The following is a 16,621-nucleotide window of genomic DNA, read 5'->3' on the forward strand; positions in this document are numbered from 1 at the left end:
AAAACATATCTTAAAATAATAAATATGATATTCTCTACCATATTAATAAAAATATTTCATAAAATTAATTTAGAAAGAACACACATATATCTTTGAATATGATAAAATGACAACATATATCTTTGAATATGATAAAATGTCAACATATATCTTTGAATATGATAAAATGTCAACATATACTAAATGTGTTTCATTAGTATTTGAATACCTTCAATAATATGCAAAATTTATTGGTTATAAATAGATTTAACACTCACTTAAGAATACACCCAAAAAAAAATCAAAAGTGAGAAGAAAAAGTTTAGAAAATGGCGAAGCTCATTGTTGTCTTCATTGTATCTTGTTTGTTGATTGCAATTCAATTTTCTAATGTAAAATTTCAAATACTTTTTATTGTTTAAAGTTCAAATACTTGTTATCATTCTTATGGATTATAAATTCATTAAAGGTTGGGTTCTTATATTTATTTTGGTACAGGCTGAGGAATTAGAAATTCCAAGTGAAGCACCTGCAATCTATAAGGTATATGTTTTTTTATGAAATGATAAATTATAAAAGCAAATATTTTCACACAAAAAGAAAATATATATTTTACAAACAACATATATTTCAAACTATTTATATTATATTATTTTCCAAACTATTTTTAATATATATTAATTGACAAAAGCAATTAATATATTTTAAGTTATCAAAACAATTAATATATATTAGATATTATATTATTTTCCAAACTATTTTAATATATATTAATTGACAAAAAACATGTATAATTTTATTATTCTTTTGATCACAAATTTATATGTGTTTTCCAACAAAATTCAGATGGGAAGAGGAGGCTCACTTCGACCAGAAGGTAAATTGTTAATAACATCACTTGTTCTTTCATTCATATAATCAATGAATGAGTTGAAATGTTGAATAATACCTTTAGTCATTTATTTATTTATAAGTTTGTGCAGAATGTCCAGCGGAATGTCGACGCCGATGTTCAGCGACATCTCACAAAAAACCATGTTTGTTCTTTTGCAACAAATGTTGTAACACATGTTTGTGCGTACCATCGGGAACATATGGACACAAAGAAGAATGCCCTTGCTACGATAACTGGAGGACCAAAGAAGGTGGACCTAAATGTCCATAATAACTTAAAAATAAAAATTAAAAATAATATCTATTTAGTTTGTTTCTTAATAAAATCTATGTTGGTCATGCCTATTTCTAATACACATTGTATCTTCTATTGCAAAACTAAATTTAATATGAAAATTATTAGAGCTTCTCATAAAGAATGGGCCTAAGCATATTCCATCCCATCTCTCTAACTCTGCACATTTTAAAAGGAATTATTTTTATTTCTTTTTTCATATAAAAATAAAAGTGAAACATTATCATGCAATTTCTGTATAAGAAAAAAGACAAAGAGGAAGGTTTATAATGCAAGCAAACTAAAGGGTAAAAAGAAAGAAACTCATGGAACAAATTTTGTGGTATATATTTGGTTATATAATTTTACAAAATAATTAAAAAACAACCTGTGATTTTTAATTGTTTTCTAGATAATATTGACATAAAAACCTTAGTACAAATATTTGTTACTGTTAGTATTTATTTATCAATAAAACACAACTTCTCTGATTACAACGAAGGTTTCTAAAATATTTTATATCCAAATTGCAAAATATTATACATATGACTATTTCTTATGCTATATGAAGAACGATCCTAGCTAGCCAAGCTCATTTTATCATCAATCAAAGCTTCTTTATCCTCCTCACAATGGATTTCTACTATGAACGTGTCCAAGGACCTATGCAACCATGTCGGCTTCCTGTGAATCAGGAACGATAATGTCAAGCCTCATCATCGCCTTGTAGCGTTGAGGAACCCGAGCTCCACTGTGCATACAAATCTCAACCAAAGCAGGAGCTTTACCATAAAACCTCCTGAGACTTCCGGTAAGCGGATTTCCCTTAAGGTCTCTCACATGCCATACATAGTTTGGAGGAAAAACTTCGTCCACAAGAGCATCTTGCCATCCGTGCTTCCCATCTCTCCATTGGTGTTTGAACTCTCCACAGAGCTTCACACTATGTCCCCATGGTCCAACATGTACTTCAGAACAATACCCGCAAGCTTTGACTGTGTATTTCCTCATCAATTTCGTTACCCCCAATCTAACTTTTTCGTAAGCGTCCATTGTTTCCTGCGCTATCCTAGGTATGTCCTCCGGTATGGGAGGTGGATACCTTTCACAAGCACCAAGCGTGTCAAGCTCAGCTAGTGGAGATGACAATGACGACGATGTTTGAGGCTTATCAGGCTCTCTAACATATCCACCACGTTCGATCACTCTCTTCCCCATCATTCGTATTGGTTGTGTCCTTCTGCGACAAGGATACTCTGGGATATCAACTCCAGCCTGAATACATAGCTCAACAAGTGCCGGGATCCTCTCATAGTCAAACCGAGTTTCATGCTTTATGCGTCTCCCAAAAAGATCATACATATGATACGACTCAACAGGAATAAGAACATCATTGATGGTACCCTTGACCCATGAATGAGAACCACGCCGCTGTGAACTTGTAGGACCATTGCAATCCTTAATACTGTGACCAGAATTAGCCACATGAACCGCCCCACACTCACTGCAAGCAAAGACGGGAACAAGATGTAGCAGCTGTGCTAAACCCTTGATCAACAACTTCCAATTATCAATCACTTGAGAAGCCACGGGAACAAGACTGGGAACTAGCAACCCATTTTTGGGAGGATCTAACTGTTTCTCTATACCCATCTGAGCAAGTTTCTTATCTTTCCTAGCTTCTTCCTGAATTTGCTTAAAAGGAACAGGGTAAGGCTTTTTCTTGTTTTTTGGTAACATAGGAGGAAGATCAACGTTCTGCGTAAATACATGTCGTTGCTTGTTCTGATTGATACAAACAAAGGTTCCTAACCTCATCCAACACTCCCTTCTAGGGGTTGAACGAGGAATCTGCATATATATATTAAAAAAATTCAAACTTTACTACATACGGGACTGGAATCATGAAGATCAAAGTTAGTAAGAGATGAAATGGAAACCTGAAAGCAACTTGCAAAAGAACCTCTGGCTGATAAATCAATTGGCTTTGGTGGATCTACGGTCTGAAGATAAACACCTCTACAAGCAGGCGAAACCAGAAGCATGCTAGACTTGTGAGAGAACTACACGAACCCCGTCTCTGTCGGCGGCGAGTAAGCTTTGTCTCCGTCGAGTGTTCTTCTTCCGGCAAAGAGTATCGTGGAGAAGAAAAAGGAATTGGGAAGTTAATAAGGTTTTCGATTTTGGATTTGGGAATAAATAAATAAATAAAATATTTAAAATCCTAAGTTTTTTTTTTTTATAAGTTCTAAAATTGAGTTTAGAGCAAAGGGGGGCGGCCAGAGAGAGATTTTTTAATCCTTTGCTTGATTCCGATTTGATTCCTCCTCAATTCTTCACAGCCTGAAACATTTTTGTGAAATTTCCGAAAAAAGAAGAAAAAGAAAAAAAGACAAAAGTAATCGAACAAGGCTGCTGCTGGTCTTTGGAATCTCAGAAGCCGTAAGTGTTTAAAGAGACTCTCAGGGTAAAGAGACAGAGCAAACCCTAATAAGCGATGGGGAACAAGAGATTCAGGTCTGATAATGCAGCAGGGAAGCAAACTTCTGTCGAAGCTACTAGGATTTGGGCGTCTAAGGTTATCGAAGACTTTAGAGCCTCCGGGAATCAAGGTCAGTTTAGCTCCCCGGGAACCAAATTCGATTGTATATTCTTTCCGGAAATGGTTTATTTAAGATTGCTTAGACAAAGCTCTGATTGTGCTGTTGGAATTGGAATTGAAAGAGTTTAGCTGCCTTTTTTTTTTTTTTTTTTTTTTTTTCTTTTGTTCTGTGTGGTATTGATTGGATTTTATTGCACTGTGTTGTGTAGTTTACACGTTTGAGCATAATCTATCAAATAACGAACGTGGCGTGATTCATCAGATGTGCCGGAAAATGGGTATTCAATCGAAAAGTTCTGGGTGAGTCTCTCTCTGCTTTAAACTCTTTTGTACTTTTTATTGTTGTTCTGGGGTTCGAGAAAGTATTCATTTTTTTTTATTGAGAGCTCAGGGGTGAGTTACTGTCTTTACTGTACTTTTATAGTGTTGTGGGGTTTGCGAAAGTATTCATTTTTCTATGACGAAAGGGTCAATGGCTAGGACTTTAGAGTTTGTGGTGAGTTACTGCCTTTATTGTACTCTATAGTGTATTGTGTTTGAGAAAGTAATCATTTTTCGGATGGTGTAAGTTGGATTGCTATGCTTTGAGAGTTCCGGGGGTGAGTTACTGCTTTTATTGTACTCTATAGTGTTCTGTGTTTGAGAAAGTATTCATTTTTCGATGGCGAAAGGTCGATTGCTATGACTTGAGAGTCTTGTGTTTCTGATTCTTGTGGATGCTTTTATAGGCGCGGAGAACAAAGGCGTCTTTCAATATTCACAAGCAGGCACAAAAATGGGAAGAACAAAGAAGCCAATGAGAAATCGAACAAAGAAAAGCTCAAATGTGTGTCATTTCCGCCAGGGGCAGATGCTATTCTGCAGGATTTATTTACTCACTATCCACCTTGCGACGGAGACACTGCTGCTACATCATTTAACAAGTACTCCGGGCACTCGGGTAAACAAGGACAATGGAAAGTTGATTTTTTCGGGAAACCAAAGATTAGCAGTGAAGAGATTCTAGAAAAGGTGGCGTCTTTGAGTTCTAGACTTAAGAAGGACAAAGCTCTTAAGGAGGTTAGAAAACACCCAGTTGTTGAGATGTATTTCTTTTGTTTGAAAGGACTGTAATATTGATTCCTTATCCAGAATACAGACTGAGAAGTTATAAATCATGCCAAGTAGCAGCAAGTGAAAGGAAATTCTTTTTGTTGATTTATGTTACAGATCGCTAAGCTGCGGTCAAAGCTTCCCATCACATCCTTTAGAGACGCAATTACATCTGCAGTGGAATCCAATCAGGTTCTGTGAACTTTTTGATATGTTATTTGCTAGAGTTTACTAGTTGTATGGTTATGCTTGTGGTGGTGATATCCATTGCTCGACACATTCATTATATATTCTTATTGCAAATGCAGGTTATTCTCATTTCTGGTGAAACTGGTTGCGGGAAAACTACTCAGGTATTTGTTACCCCTTGTTTTGTTGTAGTTCAGTAGCTCTCCTAAGCAATTTTAGTTATTCACCCATTGGGTTGAAAGGTTAGGCTGTCAACTGTCTGGTCAAGGGCTACATATTCACGTTACTTTGAATTTTAGAGAGTATGTTGTGTTATAGGATTTTACTTAACGTGCGTATGTGATTGTGATATTAGACATGCAAAGAGCATTCAGTTGAAATTGCCTTCAATTTTATCATTCTAGAGGTTTTTCAAGTGCTTCCATTGTTTATATTTTAGGTGCCTCAATATCTTTTAGACCATATGTGGTCAAGCAAAGGAGAAACTTGCAAAATTGTTTGCACCCAACCTCGTCGGATATCCGCGATGTCAGGTTGATCGTTTTTTCTTATTCAGCTATATATACTTGTTGATCTCTTAACTTCAGTTTTAATCCACATGTACACTGTATACTCCTTACCCCTTACTTACAGTTTTTTTAATCCCTGTTTTGAAGTTTCGGAAAGAATATCTTGTGAAAGAGGTGAGAGCATTGGAGAAAACATTGGTTACAAGGTCAGTAATCTTTGTAGGTAGACACTTGCGTTTGTACATGAAAGATGTTTGTGTTTCAATGTTGTAGACAAATTTGCCATTGACTTTATATGTATATTCCAGGTTCGACTCCAAAGCAAAGGTGGAAGGCACTCATCAGTTGTATTCTGCACCAATGGCATTCTCCTGAGGGTGCTTGTAGGCAAAGGCTCTGTTAGCTGTGTTTCCGACATAACTCACATCATTGTGGTACATAACCTATTTTAATTTGATTCGCTATCGTGTGTTCAATAAGTATGTGTTTCATACATATGCCGAGTATTGCAGGACAATGAAATTGCTTGAAAAACTAATTATGAATTTTGTCACTATGGCATCCCTTTTTGTTACTGTTTGTCATCCTAAATTACTCTCTTGGCTGTAAATTTGATTCTGTGGCTGACTACATTGATGACCTGAATGTTACTTTGTAGGATGAAATCCATGAAAGGGATTGCTACTCGGATGTCATGTTGGCAATTATAAGGTAGACTTCTTTGCCCTCTCAAACGTTGAGTCTTTTTTCCTGCCAATGTGTTAGTCAAACAAATTAAGTCTATGTGACCTAAGAAACTGATGTTAAAGCTATCATTCAACTGTTGCCGCACCATAATTTTTTATATGCCCAATACTATAGTGGTGCACATGTATTTATCTTTCTCTGAAGCAGCAAGCCATAGAAGAAGATAGTTATTCTACTATTTTCTTTGGGTGTATGACAGAACTCAAATGATTTTGCGATGCTTTTGTTGATTTGCAGGGACTTGCTTCCGTCAAATCCTCATCTCCGTCTGGTTAGTTAAGCTCTGTGTTCTTCTTCCCTCCGGATAACGAATTAAAAAAGAAGAGACATCACTAGTTAGAAAATATCTCTTTCATGGTATTTATTTTGTGTGTTTGTGGAGTAAGTTTTTTAAAACAAGAATTTTCAAAGAATGATACTTTGTCGAACGTTCACTCTTTTCACAGAGGGCAAGTGAACTCTGACAAAATTGTATACATAGTCTAAGAACAGATAGCTGGACTTGATGACTTGTTAAATGTTGAATATGGCCTAACTACAGTACTATTTAGCTGATTTTTTGAAAATTTCTGGACCAACAGATTCTCATGAGTGCTACGCTTGATGCTGAGAGATTTTCGGGATATTTTGGAGGCTGCCCAGTTGTCCGTGTCCCTGGATTCACTTATCCAGTTAACTTTTCTTTTTGTCTCTTTTTTTTCTTGAATATGGTAATTCTTTTGTGCCTAAATATAATCTCCTTGCTTTGTGTCTACAGGTGAGAACCTTGTACTTGGAGGATGTTCTCTCTATTCTGAAATCAGGTGGAGATAATCATCTAAGCTCTACCAACTTGAGTATACCAGACCAGAAGTTTGAATTGACGGACGAATATAAACTTGCTTTAGATGAAGCAATCATCTTGGCTTGGACAAATGACGAGTTTGATGCCCTCTTAGATCTAGTTTCTTCTAGTGTAAGTCACGAGATCTACAATTATCAGCACGAATCAACCTGGCTAACACCACTAATGGTCTTTGCTGGAAAGGGCAGGATCAGTGATGTCTGCATGCTCCTCTCATTTAGTGCAGACTTGAACTTAAAGTCTAAAGATGGTATGACAGCATTAGAATTGGCAGAATCAGAGAATCAACTAGAAGCTGCTCAAATAATCAGGGAACATGCAGACAATTCCCAGTCTAATTCTCAGCAAGGAAAACAGTTACTTGATAAGTACATGGCGACAATCAACCCAGAGCAGGTTGATGTGAGTCTTATACTGCAGTTAATGAGGAAAATATGTGGCGATTCAGAAGATGGTGCCATTCTTGTTTTTCTACCTGGATGGGATGATATTAATAAAACAAGACAGAGATTACTTGAGAACCCTTTCTTTGCAGATAGTGCTAAATTTGACATTATATGTCTTCACTCGATGGTACCAGCAGGGGAACAGAAGAAAGTTTTTAATCGCCCCCCTCGAGGATGTCGCAAAATCGTGCTTGCGACAAATATTGCTGAATCAGCAGTTACCATTGATGATGTGGTTTATGTGATAGATAGTGGCCGGATGAAGGAAAAGAGCTATGATCCTTACAATAATGTTTCAACCCTCCAATCTTCTTGGGTATCAAAAGCAAATGCAAAACAGCGTGAGGGCCGTGCAGGCCGATGCCAACCTGGTATTTGTTATCATCTCTATTCTAGACTTCGGGCAGCCTCTATGCCAGATTTTAAAGTTCCTGAAATTAAGAGGATGCCTGTAGAAGAACTCTGCTTACAGGTACTGCTTCTCTCATTTTGTTCTTAGTTAATAGCAATTGGCTCTATGTGGTGAGCCATTCGTGTATGTGTAACACTTTACTGATCATTGTGCTTCAATACCATTTTCAGGTTAAGATACTTGATCCAAACTGTAAAACAAATAATTTCCTTCAGAAACTGTTGGACCCGCCTGTTGATCAAAGTATTGCAAATGCCTTAAGCATACTACAGGACATCGGGGCCCTGACACCTCAGGAAGAGCTGACAGAACTTGGAGAGAAATTTGGTCATCTCCCAGTTCATCCTCTGATTAGCAAAATGCTTTTCTTCGCTGTATTAGTAAACTGTCTGGATCCAGCACTTACTCTGGCATGTGCAGCCGACTACAAGGAACCATTTACGATGCCTATGTCGCCAGTTGAAAGACAAAAAGCTGCTGCTGCAAAACTTGAACTTGCGTCACTTTGTGGAGGTGACAGTGATCACCTTGCGGTTGTTGCTGCCTTTGAATGCTGGAAAATTGCAAAAGAAAGAGGTCTTTCGGCAGAGTTTTGCTCTCAGTACTTCGTCTCTCCTAGTGCTATGAAGATGTTGGATCAAATGCGTAGCCAACTTGAGTCGGAACTTAAAAGACATGGGATTATTCCCAACGATATTTCAAGCTGTAGCCAGAATTCGCGTGATCCCGGTATACTCCGTGCTGTTCTAGCAGTAGGATTGTATCCTATGGTGGGAAGATTGTGCCCAGCTTTTGGTAATAATCGAAGAACTATAGTAGAGACTGCTAGTGGTGCCAAAGTTCGTGTGCATTCACTGTCAAACAACTTCAACTTGTCGTCGAAAAAGTATGATGAATCTTTGGTTGTTTTTGATGAGATCACACGTGGAGATGGAGGCATGCACATAAGAAACTGTACTGTTGTTCGGGATCTTCCTTTGTTACTTGTCTCAACAGAGATAGCCGTGGCTCCTACAGTGAGCAGTGATTCTGATGATAGTGATGAAGAAGAAGAGGACGAAGAAGGAGGAGCTAATACTAATGCAGACGGAATGGATATACATAAAGAAGAGAGTAGGAGTGGAGCGAAAATGATGTCTTCACCTGAAAATTCAGTCAAGTTGGTAGTTGATCGTTGGCTTCCTTTCAGAACCACAGCCCTTGAAGTTGCTCAAATGTACATTTTGCGGGAACGACTAATGGCTTCTATTTTGTTCAAGGTGAGTGTATAATTCATTACACTGAAATCTACACTCCATACTTAACGGGTTCTTACATTTGATTTGGGTCTCCAACCGTTTATTGGCATGTTATAGGTAACACATCCACGTGAACATTTGCCGCCTCATCTCGGAGCTTCTATGCATGCAATAGCTTGTGTTCTCTCGTATGATGGTCACGCGGGACTTTCATATCCACCGGAGTCTATGGGACCAAAACATTCGAGGACTGAGATGTATGATACCGGTGGATGGGAAGAGAAACCAAGCTCTTTCCTAAACTCTCTCTTTTGGTCTTTAAGTTTGAAAGAGAACAAGCATCCTAGTCACACGAACAGGAACCGGCAGCATGACTATAACATGGCTCCAACAGAAGCTGCATCGATACCTAGGCAGCAAAGCAATCAGCAAAGAAATCCCAAATCAGCCAACAATGCTGATTTGGGCAAGAAAAAAGGGAAAATGCTTGTTAATCCCACCAATGGGATTAATTATCCAGAAGCTGCTTCTGTGGCGAAGCATTCAAAGCACAAATCAGCCAACAGTTCGAGTTCGGGTAACAAGAAAGAGAACATGACTTCTGATCAGGCCAATGGAAAGAAGCAACCAAACGCACCTCCAAGAGAAGCTGCTGCGTCAGTGGCTAAGAATCAAAGCACTAAGAAAACCAAGACCAGGTCAGGCAACAACTCAGATTCGGGTAAGAAGAAAGAACAATATGTTCCCAAGGTCGATATCCATAAAAGGCAGCGTGAAGACAAAGCAGAACATAAGGGAAATGCATGAAGAGCCTAGTGCTTTTGGTTTCATTTTGGGTCACTTAAAAGCAGAGGAATTAATGTATAAACAAACAAGTTATGTTTTGGATGGTTCCTCCATTTCACTTTGGTGGTTCTTGTCCGGAAGTGTTTTTATTTATTAAATCATGAACCCGACTTTTTACCGATTTCATGTCGTTTTAATACTCTCTCTATTTCAAAATATAAGATGTTTTAGTGAAAACACGCATATTAAAAAATAGTTTTTTTTAAAAAGTTTAACTAATCATAAACAAATCTGTATAATATAAAATATAAATTTAATCTAAAGGTTGCATAGAAAGTTAGAAAGATCATATATTATGAAACAAAAATACTTCTCTAAGAAACGGAGAGAGTATTTTCTTTCACTATCAAAACGTTTGCCACAGTTTCTTTCTAAAGTATTGTTGTTTACTCATAAAGACTCTTCTAGCAGTTTCATTATACTTCCAGTGAGATCATAACTATTACAAAATTCTTTTTTTTTTTTTTTTTTTTCAACTATTACAAAATTCATTCAGACCAAAATGATCAGTGCCACGTGGCACGATGGAGAACCTATACAACCTTATCCCGACATCCAAGTAGAAGTTGCCACATAATCCAAAACTCACTACCATCCAACGAAACACTCTTTTCTTAAACTCCATACTTGAAAGCACTTTCATCACTTTGGTCTTTAGGTTGAAACAAAAAAAAAAGAGGATAGCAGAGAGAGAATGTCATACAGCGTGTGCTTCTTGCACCAGAGTGCACTCGCCTCCTCCGTGGCACGATCATCATCTTCCTCATCGTTTCGTCACGTGCCCCTCTCGAGACCCGTCTATTTAGTAGTATGTAGAGCTCAACAGTCTCAGGTAGACAATAACTCCGCCATCTCCCGCCGTCTTGCCCTCACCTTCCTCGTTGGTGCTGCTGCTGTCGGATCCAAAGTCTCGCCTGCTGACGCCGCCTATGGTGAAGCCGGTATGATTTCTCTTTCTCTCTATTCATGTTGATCATTTCAATGAGAATCATGAAGCAAATATTGATTATTGCGTTTTGCAGCAAATGTGTTTGGTAAGCCAAAGAAGAATACAGATTTCATGCCGTACACTGGAGAAGGATTCAAAATCCAGATCCCATCAAAGTGGAACCCAAGCAAAGAGATTGAGTATCCAGGACAAGTCCTCAGGTTCGAGGATAACTTTGACGCCGCCAGCAATGTCTCTGTCATGATCACTCCTACAGACAAGAAATCCATCACTGATTACGGTTCTCCCGAACAGTTCCTCTCTCAGGTTTCACTCTTTTTCTATAGCAAAGAAGTTCAATCAGATGATAATCACCATTCACCACAACTGATGACATGTTTCTGGTTTCTGCAGGTGAATTATCTCCTGGGAAAGCAAGCTTACTTCGGCGAAACAGCCTCTGAGGTAATTATTTTTATAGTGTAGTAAAGGAAATTGTTGAGTTCAAACAAGAACCAATACCTTCAAAGAGTGTTACTGATCTTTCTGCAGGGAGGGTTTGATGCAAATGCAGTAGCAACTGCAAACATCTTGGAAACATCTACACAAGAGATCGGAGGGAAACCATACTATTACTTGTCGGTTTTGACAAGAACAGCTGATGGAGATGAAGGTGGAAAACACCAACTGATAACAGCCACTGTGAATGGTGGAAAGCTTTACATATGCAAAGCACAAGCAGGAGACAAGAGGTGGTTTAAAGGAGCTAGGAAGTTCGTTGAGAATGCTGCTACTTCCTTCAGTGTTGCTTGAATCTGAATAAATAAATATACACTAACCAAATGCTCTGTATTCTGTTGTCTTCTTCCTCATTGTCCCTTGTATAAAAAATGGATCAAGGAAACAAAACAAGCATTTGATAACTATGAATGAAGATTGTTCAAGTCTCTAGTCGTTAGTCTATTCTATTGTGATGACAGCTTCACTTTTAACTTTCACTAAAATATTGCTTATGAATCTTGTGGATCTTTATGATTGACATATTAATTTAAAGCTACATGGCTTATTCGTGAGAAAGTGCTTGTAGATTAAGTAAAGGAGGTCCACTATACGGAAACATTATGTGTAGCTGAGCTATCATTTTCCTCAAAATTACGAACATGCTAAACAACAGAGCAATATGCCAATGTAAGTGTATTGATAGCCAAACAATACAAAATTTTACTAACTTACTACAGTCTGGAAACTGGACCCAGAGATGGCCGAAACAGAGAAACTCACTGCAGCAGTTTTCTCTAAGGAAATAACTTTGCTTAGCAGAGCCTTCAAAAAATATGAAAAATAATAGCTCTTCTAATCCTATCAGTAACACAGGCAAGAAAAACCAGAGAGGGCAGGCACTGTTCTTCATGGCTCACATCAAATTTGTTTTACTGTGGTTTCTTATCCGGCAACCGTCTCAAAATCTGCCATGGAAATTTTAAACGCTGCCAGTAACATGTACAACAATGGCAGAATAGTGATGGTTAAATCAGTCATGACGGAAAAAGATTTGTGCGTTCGTCTCATCCCAAAACCCCAGTGACAGATTATGGAAGCCTAGCCAGCATCTTTTATCCAGGCTCATTGGGCACAGTTCTACAACCTGATATATCAAAAAGAGACCAAATGCTAAGCACAACACCCTGGAAAGTCACTATAAAACAGGAGACTTATGCAAAGGCAGAAACAGCACTAACCATTTGATACTCTGCTTGGTCACAGCCCGCCCTTGATAAAGACGATGAACAAATCGAAACAACAGAATCCTTTGCACAAAATGAAGTGTATCTACAGCCCACGTTTCAGCATCTTTCCTTTCACTTTCTCAGCATCGGACTCCATTCCATGGGCTTTATACGCCTTATGCATAATGGCGAACGTTTTAGTTACAAGCCCATAATTAGTCTGTGCCATCTCATTTACAACACCTTCCATTTCTTCATAGCGTTTCTGGAATCCATACAATATGATCTTACAGTGGTAAAGAGATCTGCATAGTTTCCACCCAGCAGACTCAGCACGCTTGACAAAATTAGCAAGATTGTCAACTTCATTACACCTGAAGTAAGCTGCAGTGATCGCCCGCATGACATCCGATTTATTAACACATGTCTTACGCTCAAATGCCTCGTTGATTTTATTCTCCATTGCTTCCAAAATGTCTTCTTGAGCATATAGTCGAATCAAAAGCACATTCAACCAAGGAAGATATTCCTCCCCAGAGAGAAGACTCAATAACTTTTCAACCTTTTGGACTCTACCCTCAACAGACGTTTTACAATATGCACAGATCATGGCTCTGACCAAAGGACTATTGTTTACACCAACGTTATCCTTAATCGCTTCATACATTTCTTCCATCTTTTTCAAATTCCCAGAATTTGCATACCCACGAAGCATTAGCTGATAAGTGTCACTGTCAGGCTCAACTGGACCCTTCTTCATTTCTTGGAAAGTAGCTTCCATTTTACCCCAATTCCAGGCAGTCACATAACCAGCAATAAGAAAGTTGTAAGTAACAGAATCCGGAGAAAGCTTCAGTTTTTGTAATTCTTCGAAAGCAGCTTCCATATTCTTCACCATCAGAAGCCGACCATAAACTGATATTAGAATATTATAGGTCACAATGGTCGGAGCACAATGCGTTTGCCTAGTGAAATCTTTAAACAGTGACTGACATTCATCAGCAAAACCGTTCCACATGTAAACACTCATCAAAGCATTGTAAACTGAAGCTGTTTGAATCCGTTTCTTAGCCGCCTCATCGAAAAGATAGACTGCAAGGTTTACATCTCTAGCTCTACCAGCAATTTTGATTCCTTTCGCATACTCCTCCGATGTCAAAGGGATACAATAATCCTTTTGCCTTCTCCTCCAATCTAAAACCTGAACATTAACATAACATCAAAACCTAAGACACTAACTTAACATTTCCTGAAATCACAATACAATGTATTGTATATACAGCTTTCATCACAAAATCGATCCGATAACGATATAGCAGAGACAGGGAAAAAGCAAGTTTCGAACTTTGAACACACAAAAGATGAAATGAAAAGAAAGAAACCTGAAGAGCCAAGTAATGACGAGGGAAGAGCTGATCCATAAGCTCTACAATCCCAGCACCAGCACGATAGCTTCTAAACAACCACTGGCCGTTCTGATCCAAAACGCTCTGGAACTTCTCCTTACTGTTACCAATCGTTAAAAGCTCGTCTTTCAAAACCGAAACCTTTTGAACCAAATCAGTACGCTGAGCTGGTAAGCTAGTTACACGGGAGAGTTTGCCGATAAATTCAGTGCTGAGTTTCACAAAATTAGATGTCATGGATCACGACTGAGCAATAATAATAGCTCCGGCTTAATTTGATAACGCAGTATCGGATCTGAGGATCTGAGGATCTGAGGAACTGTACAAAGCCCCCAAAATTAGGGTTTATCGTAGGAAGAAGAAGAAGAAGATTTTTGATAAATGCTGTTTTGGGCCTGAGGCCATAATAGACAATGGCTGTGAAATTGTGAACTTCGGTTTAAGTATATACTTACGGTTCAATCATTTACTAAACCATACAATTGCACTTGGTTTACCAATCGCAATTTTAATTTTTAGTTGCATTTTTATGTTGTTGTTTTTTTTGTGAGACATTTCTATGTATTTTAGAGAGCTCTACATTTTTTTTTTGGTAAACATAATTTTCTTGTGAACTAATGTACTGGAATTAAAATGTAAAATTTAATTAATTTATGATGTTATCACTTACACATAGTTTAAATCAAAAATTTAAGATTAAATGTAGAATAACTTATGATCTAAATATGTGAACCCAATTTTGATATCAAATTGGATCATTTGGTTTGACGATTTTCATAAGTTTTATCGGTTTAATTTGAATTCGGGTTTAATTTTAATTTGGACTCGGCTAAGTAAACGATTCCTGGTCTGACTGGTACGGTCGGTCTAGTTTTCAAAAACATTGATTTTGTTGGAGTCCTTGCAAATTATAATATGTTTTGTCGAATTATAACATTCTAACAAGTTGCAGCTAATGGGATTAATGCGCAGTCATATATAGTTTGTTTTTTTATGTTAAAGGGCATACTAAAGCAGCCTTACTTTTGAACCATACTTCTAGTCTTACAGCAATTTCTACTTTTTCTTTAACAAAAACCAAAAACATAATTTCTACTTTTCAACTGCACATACTTGTGTAGTCCTTAAAAGTTGATTTGTTTGCTATGTAAACTCTCAAATGAACAACTAACCTACCGAGAACTAGAAGCTTCGTAAACATGTTTATATTTCGTAGGGTTCACGGCCACCAACCATAATAGTGTACTCCTCAAGATTTGAAGATATCTCTTTCCATGTTCGCTTTTGTTATCGTTGAATTATCATTAAGACTTGATTTTTCTTGCACAGGTGAACTCCAAATAATGTCTACATCTGGTGAACGTAAAATGTCTATTGTCTCCAAAGATTCTAGACCAGCTCATGTCCAGATCAGGGGTGGACGTACGGACCCACGTTAGAGGACGTTCGTGGGTGCAACAAGTGTTATCGCTTTGGAGGCTGAAGATGTTGCGGTTGTTGTCAATAGCTAGTGGCACTTAATGAATTATTTTATTTTGTTTTGTTAAAACACTTATTGAATTATTGTCAACAACTGAATTCGGTACTTGTTCATGAAGATTCAATATTGATGATGGCTATTGGCACTAAACTACAGTTTCATCATGTATTTTTTTTTTTTAAATCTTTTTAGTTGGTGTTGAAAAGTATATCGGAAATTTCATTTGGTTGAGTTCTTATTCGTTACTACTCTACGAACAAAAAAACAGATTCTAGCATTTCTTTCTAACACGTGGTTTTGTCGCAGTTGAGTTGGTTTGCTACGATTTAGTATGTTGTACTTTTGGTTTTTTCTTCATATTATTTGCAATAACTTCTTTTGCATCAAGATTAATCAGAAATCTTTAATTGACGACATCAAATTATTTTGCATACAGATGTATGAAATATATAGTACTAAATCATAAGTATATCTCATGCATGATTTGAGACGTAGTGTTTTGGGAGATCTAGAGGCATGCATGACGGTAAACCATATACAGAATTGGGAAATTGCAACCATTGGGTAATAAATAACAAAGCTTCAATGTAAATGCAAAAGCTAAAGTCAAACCACCCGATTTTGGGCAAGTTGAAAAAATCAAAGACGCTTGAATTTCATGAGAGATCATTAAAGTTTTAAGGATATATTCATATACTCTTCTTTCAATAGACGAGATGGATTTAATGGAGAAGTTTGACATTTTGTTTCATAGAAAGATCTACTTTTTTTTTTTATTATTGTAATTGCAATAAGGATTTTCATATGAATGTTGTAAATCTTTACCAGTCATATTTTTATATGAAATTGGATCAAAGCAAAGGCGTACAAAATAACATCCAACAGGTCCAACACTAATGTTAACACAGTACTGTAGTAAGAAACAGTCTTGCAAATTAAAATCTCTCATAATCAATACTATGATTATGTCAAAAAAAGAAAAAAAATCAAAACTTTTTCCGGGGGGGG

General features: G+C 37.3%; 5 protein-coding genes across 6 annotated transcripts; 3 read left to right on the forward strand and 2 right to left on the reverse strand.

Moving 5' to 3' along the window:
- The first annotated feature begins 236 nt into the window (after window positions 1-236).
- LOC147940902 (gibberellin-regulated protein 12-like) lies at window positions 237-1,289 on the forward strand. Of its 2 annotated transcripts, none has more exons than XM_087457579.1 (4): window positions 237-371; window positions 478-522; window positions 826-856; window positions 963-1,289. In XM_087457579.1, the coding sequence occupies exons 1-4, from the start codon at window positions 309-311 to the stop codon at window positions 1,142-1,144; spliced, it is 321 nt and encodes a 106-aa protein (XP_087313705.1). In that variant the 5' UTR covers window positions 237-308; the 3' UTR covers window positions 1,145-1,289. The 2 variants fall into 2 exon arrangements, with proteins under 2 accessions (XP_087313705.1, XP_087313704.1); XM_087457578.1 differs by having other exon boundaries at window positions 266-371; window positions 954-1,289.
- Window positions 1,290-1,541: 252 nt separating this feature from the next.
- On the reverse strand, window positions 1,542-3,611 carry LOC147940903 (APO protein 1, chloroplastic-like). Its single transcript, XM_087457627.1, has 2 exons — window positions 3,088-3,611; window positions 1,542-2,998 (listed from the first exon to the last, which is right to left on the reverse strand). The coding sequence occupies exons 1-2, from the start codon at window positions 3,190-3,192 to the stop codon at window positions 1,811-1,813; spliced, it is 1,293 nt and encodes a 430-aa protein (XP_087313753.1). The 5' UTR covers window positions 3,193-3,611; the 3' UTR covers window positions 1,542-1,810.
- On the forward strand, window positions 3,336-10,249 carry LOC104704338 (DExH-box ATP-dependent RNA helicase DExH6). The gene is made up of 14 exons (XM_087457626.1): window positions 3,336-3,759; window positions 3,959-4,049; window positions 4,478-4,808; window positions 4,959-5,033; window positions 5,150-5,194; window positions 5,470-5,563; window positions 5,687-5,745; window positions 5,848-5,973; window positions 6,198-6,250; window positions 6,524-6,557; window positions 6,868-6,957; window positions 7,044-8,048; window positions 8,159-9,247; window positions 9,344-10,249. The coding sequence occupies exons 1-14, from the start codon at window positions 3,645-3,647 to the stop codon at window positions 10,031-10,033; spliced, it is 3,897 nt and encodes a 1,298-aa protein (XP_087313752.1). The 5' UTR covers window positions 3,336-3,644; the 3' UTR covers window positions 10,034-10,249.
- Window positions 10,250-10,388: 139 nt separating this feature from the next.
- On the forward strand, window positions 10,389-11,951 carry LOC104700399 (oxygen-evolving enhancer protein 2-1, chloroplastic). Its single transcript, XM_010415915.2, has 4 exons — window positions 10,389-11,013; window positions 11,095-11,327; window positions 11,415-11,465; window positions 11,553-11,951. Exons 1-4 carry the CDS (start codon window positions 10,767-10,769, stop codon window positions 11,811-11,813), a joined length of 792 nt encoding a protein of 263 aa, XP_010414217.1. The 5' UTR covers window positions 10,389-10,766; the 3' UTR covers window positions 11,814-11,951.
- A 228-nt stretch (window positions 11,952-12,179) lies between these two features.
- On the reverse strand, window positions 12,180-14,552 carry LOC104700400 (pentatricopeptide repeat-containing protein At2g30780). The gene is made up of 3 exons (XM_010415916.2): window positions 14,110-14,552; window positions 12,740-13,928; window positions 12,180-12,645 (listed from the first exon to the last, which is right to left on the reverse strand). Exons 1-2 carry the CDS (start codon window positions 14,368-14,370, stop codon window positions 12,831-12,833), a joined length of 1,359 nt encoding a protein of 452 aa, XP_010414218.2. The 5' UTR covers window positions 14,371-14,552; the 3' UTR covers window positions 12,180-12,645; window positions 12,740-12,830.
- Window positions 14,553-16,621: the final 2,069 nt, after the last annotated feature.

This window comes from Camelina sativa, chromosome 7 (genome assembly GCF_030686135.1).
Source record: "Camelina sativa cultivar CO46 ecotype springtype chromosome 7, ASM3068613v1".
Taxonomy (NCBI): Eukaryota; Viridiplantae; Streptophyta; class Magnoliopsida; order Brassicales; family Brassicaceae; genus Camelina; species Camelina sativa.

Bases quoted from the DNA above. Each gene is read 5' to 3' on its own strand.
- LOC147940902 (XM_087457578.1), top strand. From the start codon at position 309: ATGGCGAAGCTCATTGTTGTCTTCATTGTATCTTGTTTGTTGATTGCA. The intron at 372-477 runs GTAAAATTTCAA...ATTTTGGTACAG, and splicing joins TTGCAATTCAATTTTCTAAT to GCTGAGGAATTAGAAATTCC. The intron at 523-825 runs GTATATGTTTTT...AACAAAATTCAG, and splicing joins AAGCACCTGCAATCTATAAG to ATGGGAAGAGGAGGCTCACT.
- LOC147940903 (XM_087457627.1), bottom strand. From the start codon at position 3,192: ATGCTTCTGGTTTCGCCTGCTTGTAGAGGTGTTTATCTTCAGACCGTA. The intron at 2,999-3,087 runs GTTTCCATTTCA...ATATATATGCAG, and splicing joins CTTTTGCAAGTTGCTTTCAG to ATTCCTCGTTCAACCCCTAG.
- LOC104704338 (XM_087457626.1), top strand. From the start codon at position 3,645: ATGGGGAACAAGAGATTCAGGTCTGATAATGCAGCAGGGAAGCAAACT. The intron at 5,195-5,469 runs GTATTTGTTACC...TTTATATTTTAG, and splicing joins GTTGCGGGAAAACTACTCAG to GTGCCTCAATATCTTTTAGA. The intron at 6,558-6,867 runs GTTAGTTAAGCT...CTGGACCAACAG, and splicing joins CAAATCCTCATCTCCGTCTG to ATTCTCATGAGTGCTACGCT.
- LOC104700399 (XM_010415915.2), top strand. From the start codon at position 10,767: ATGTCATACAGCGTGTGCTTCTTGCACCAGAGTGCACTCGCCTCCTCC. The intron at 11,328-11,414 runs GTTTCACTCTTT...TGGTTTCTGCAG, and splicing joins CCGAACAGTTCCTCTCTCAG to GTGAATTATCTCCTGGGAAA. The intron at 11,466-11,552 runs GTAATTATTTTT...ATCTTTCTGCAG, and splicing joins TCGGCGAAACAGCCTCTGAG to GGAGGGTTTGATGCAAATGC.
- LOC104700400 (XM_010415916.2), bottom strand. From the start codon at position 14,370: ATGACATCTAATTTTGTGAAACTCAGCACTGAATTTATCGGCAAACTC. The intron at 13,929-14,109 runs GTTTCTTTCTTT...GTTAATGTTCAG, and splicing joins GTCATTACTTGGCTCTTCAG to GTTTTAGATTGGAGGAGAAG.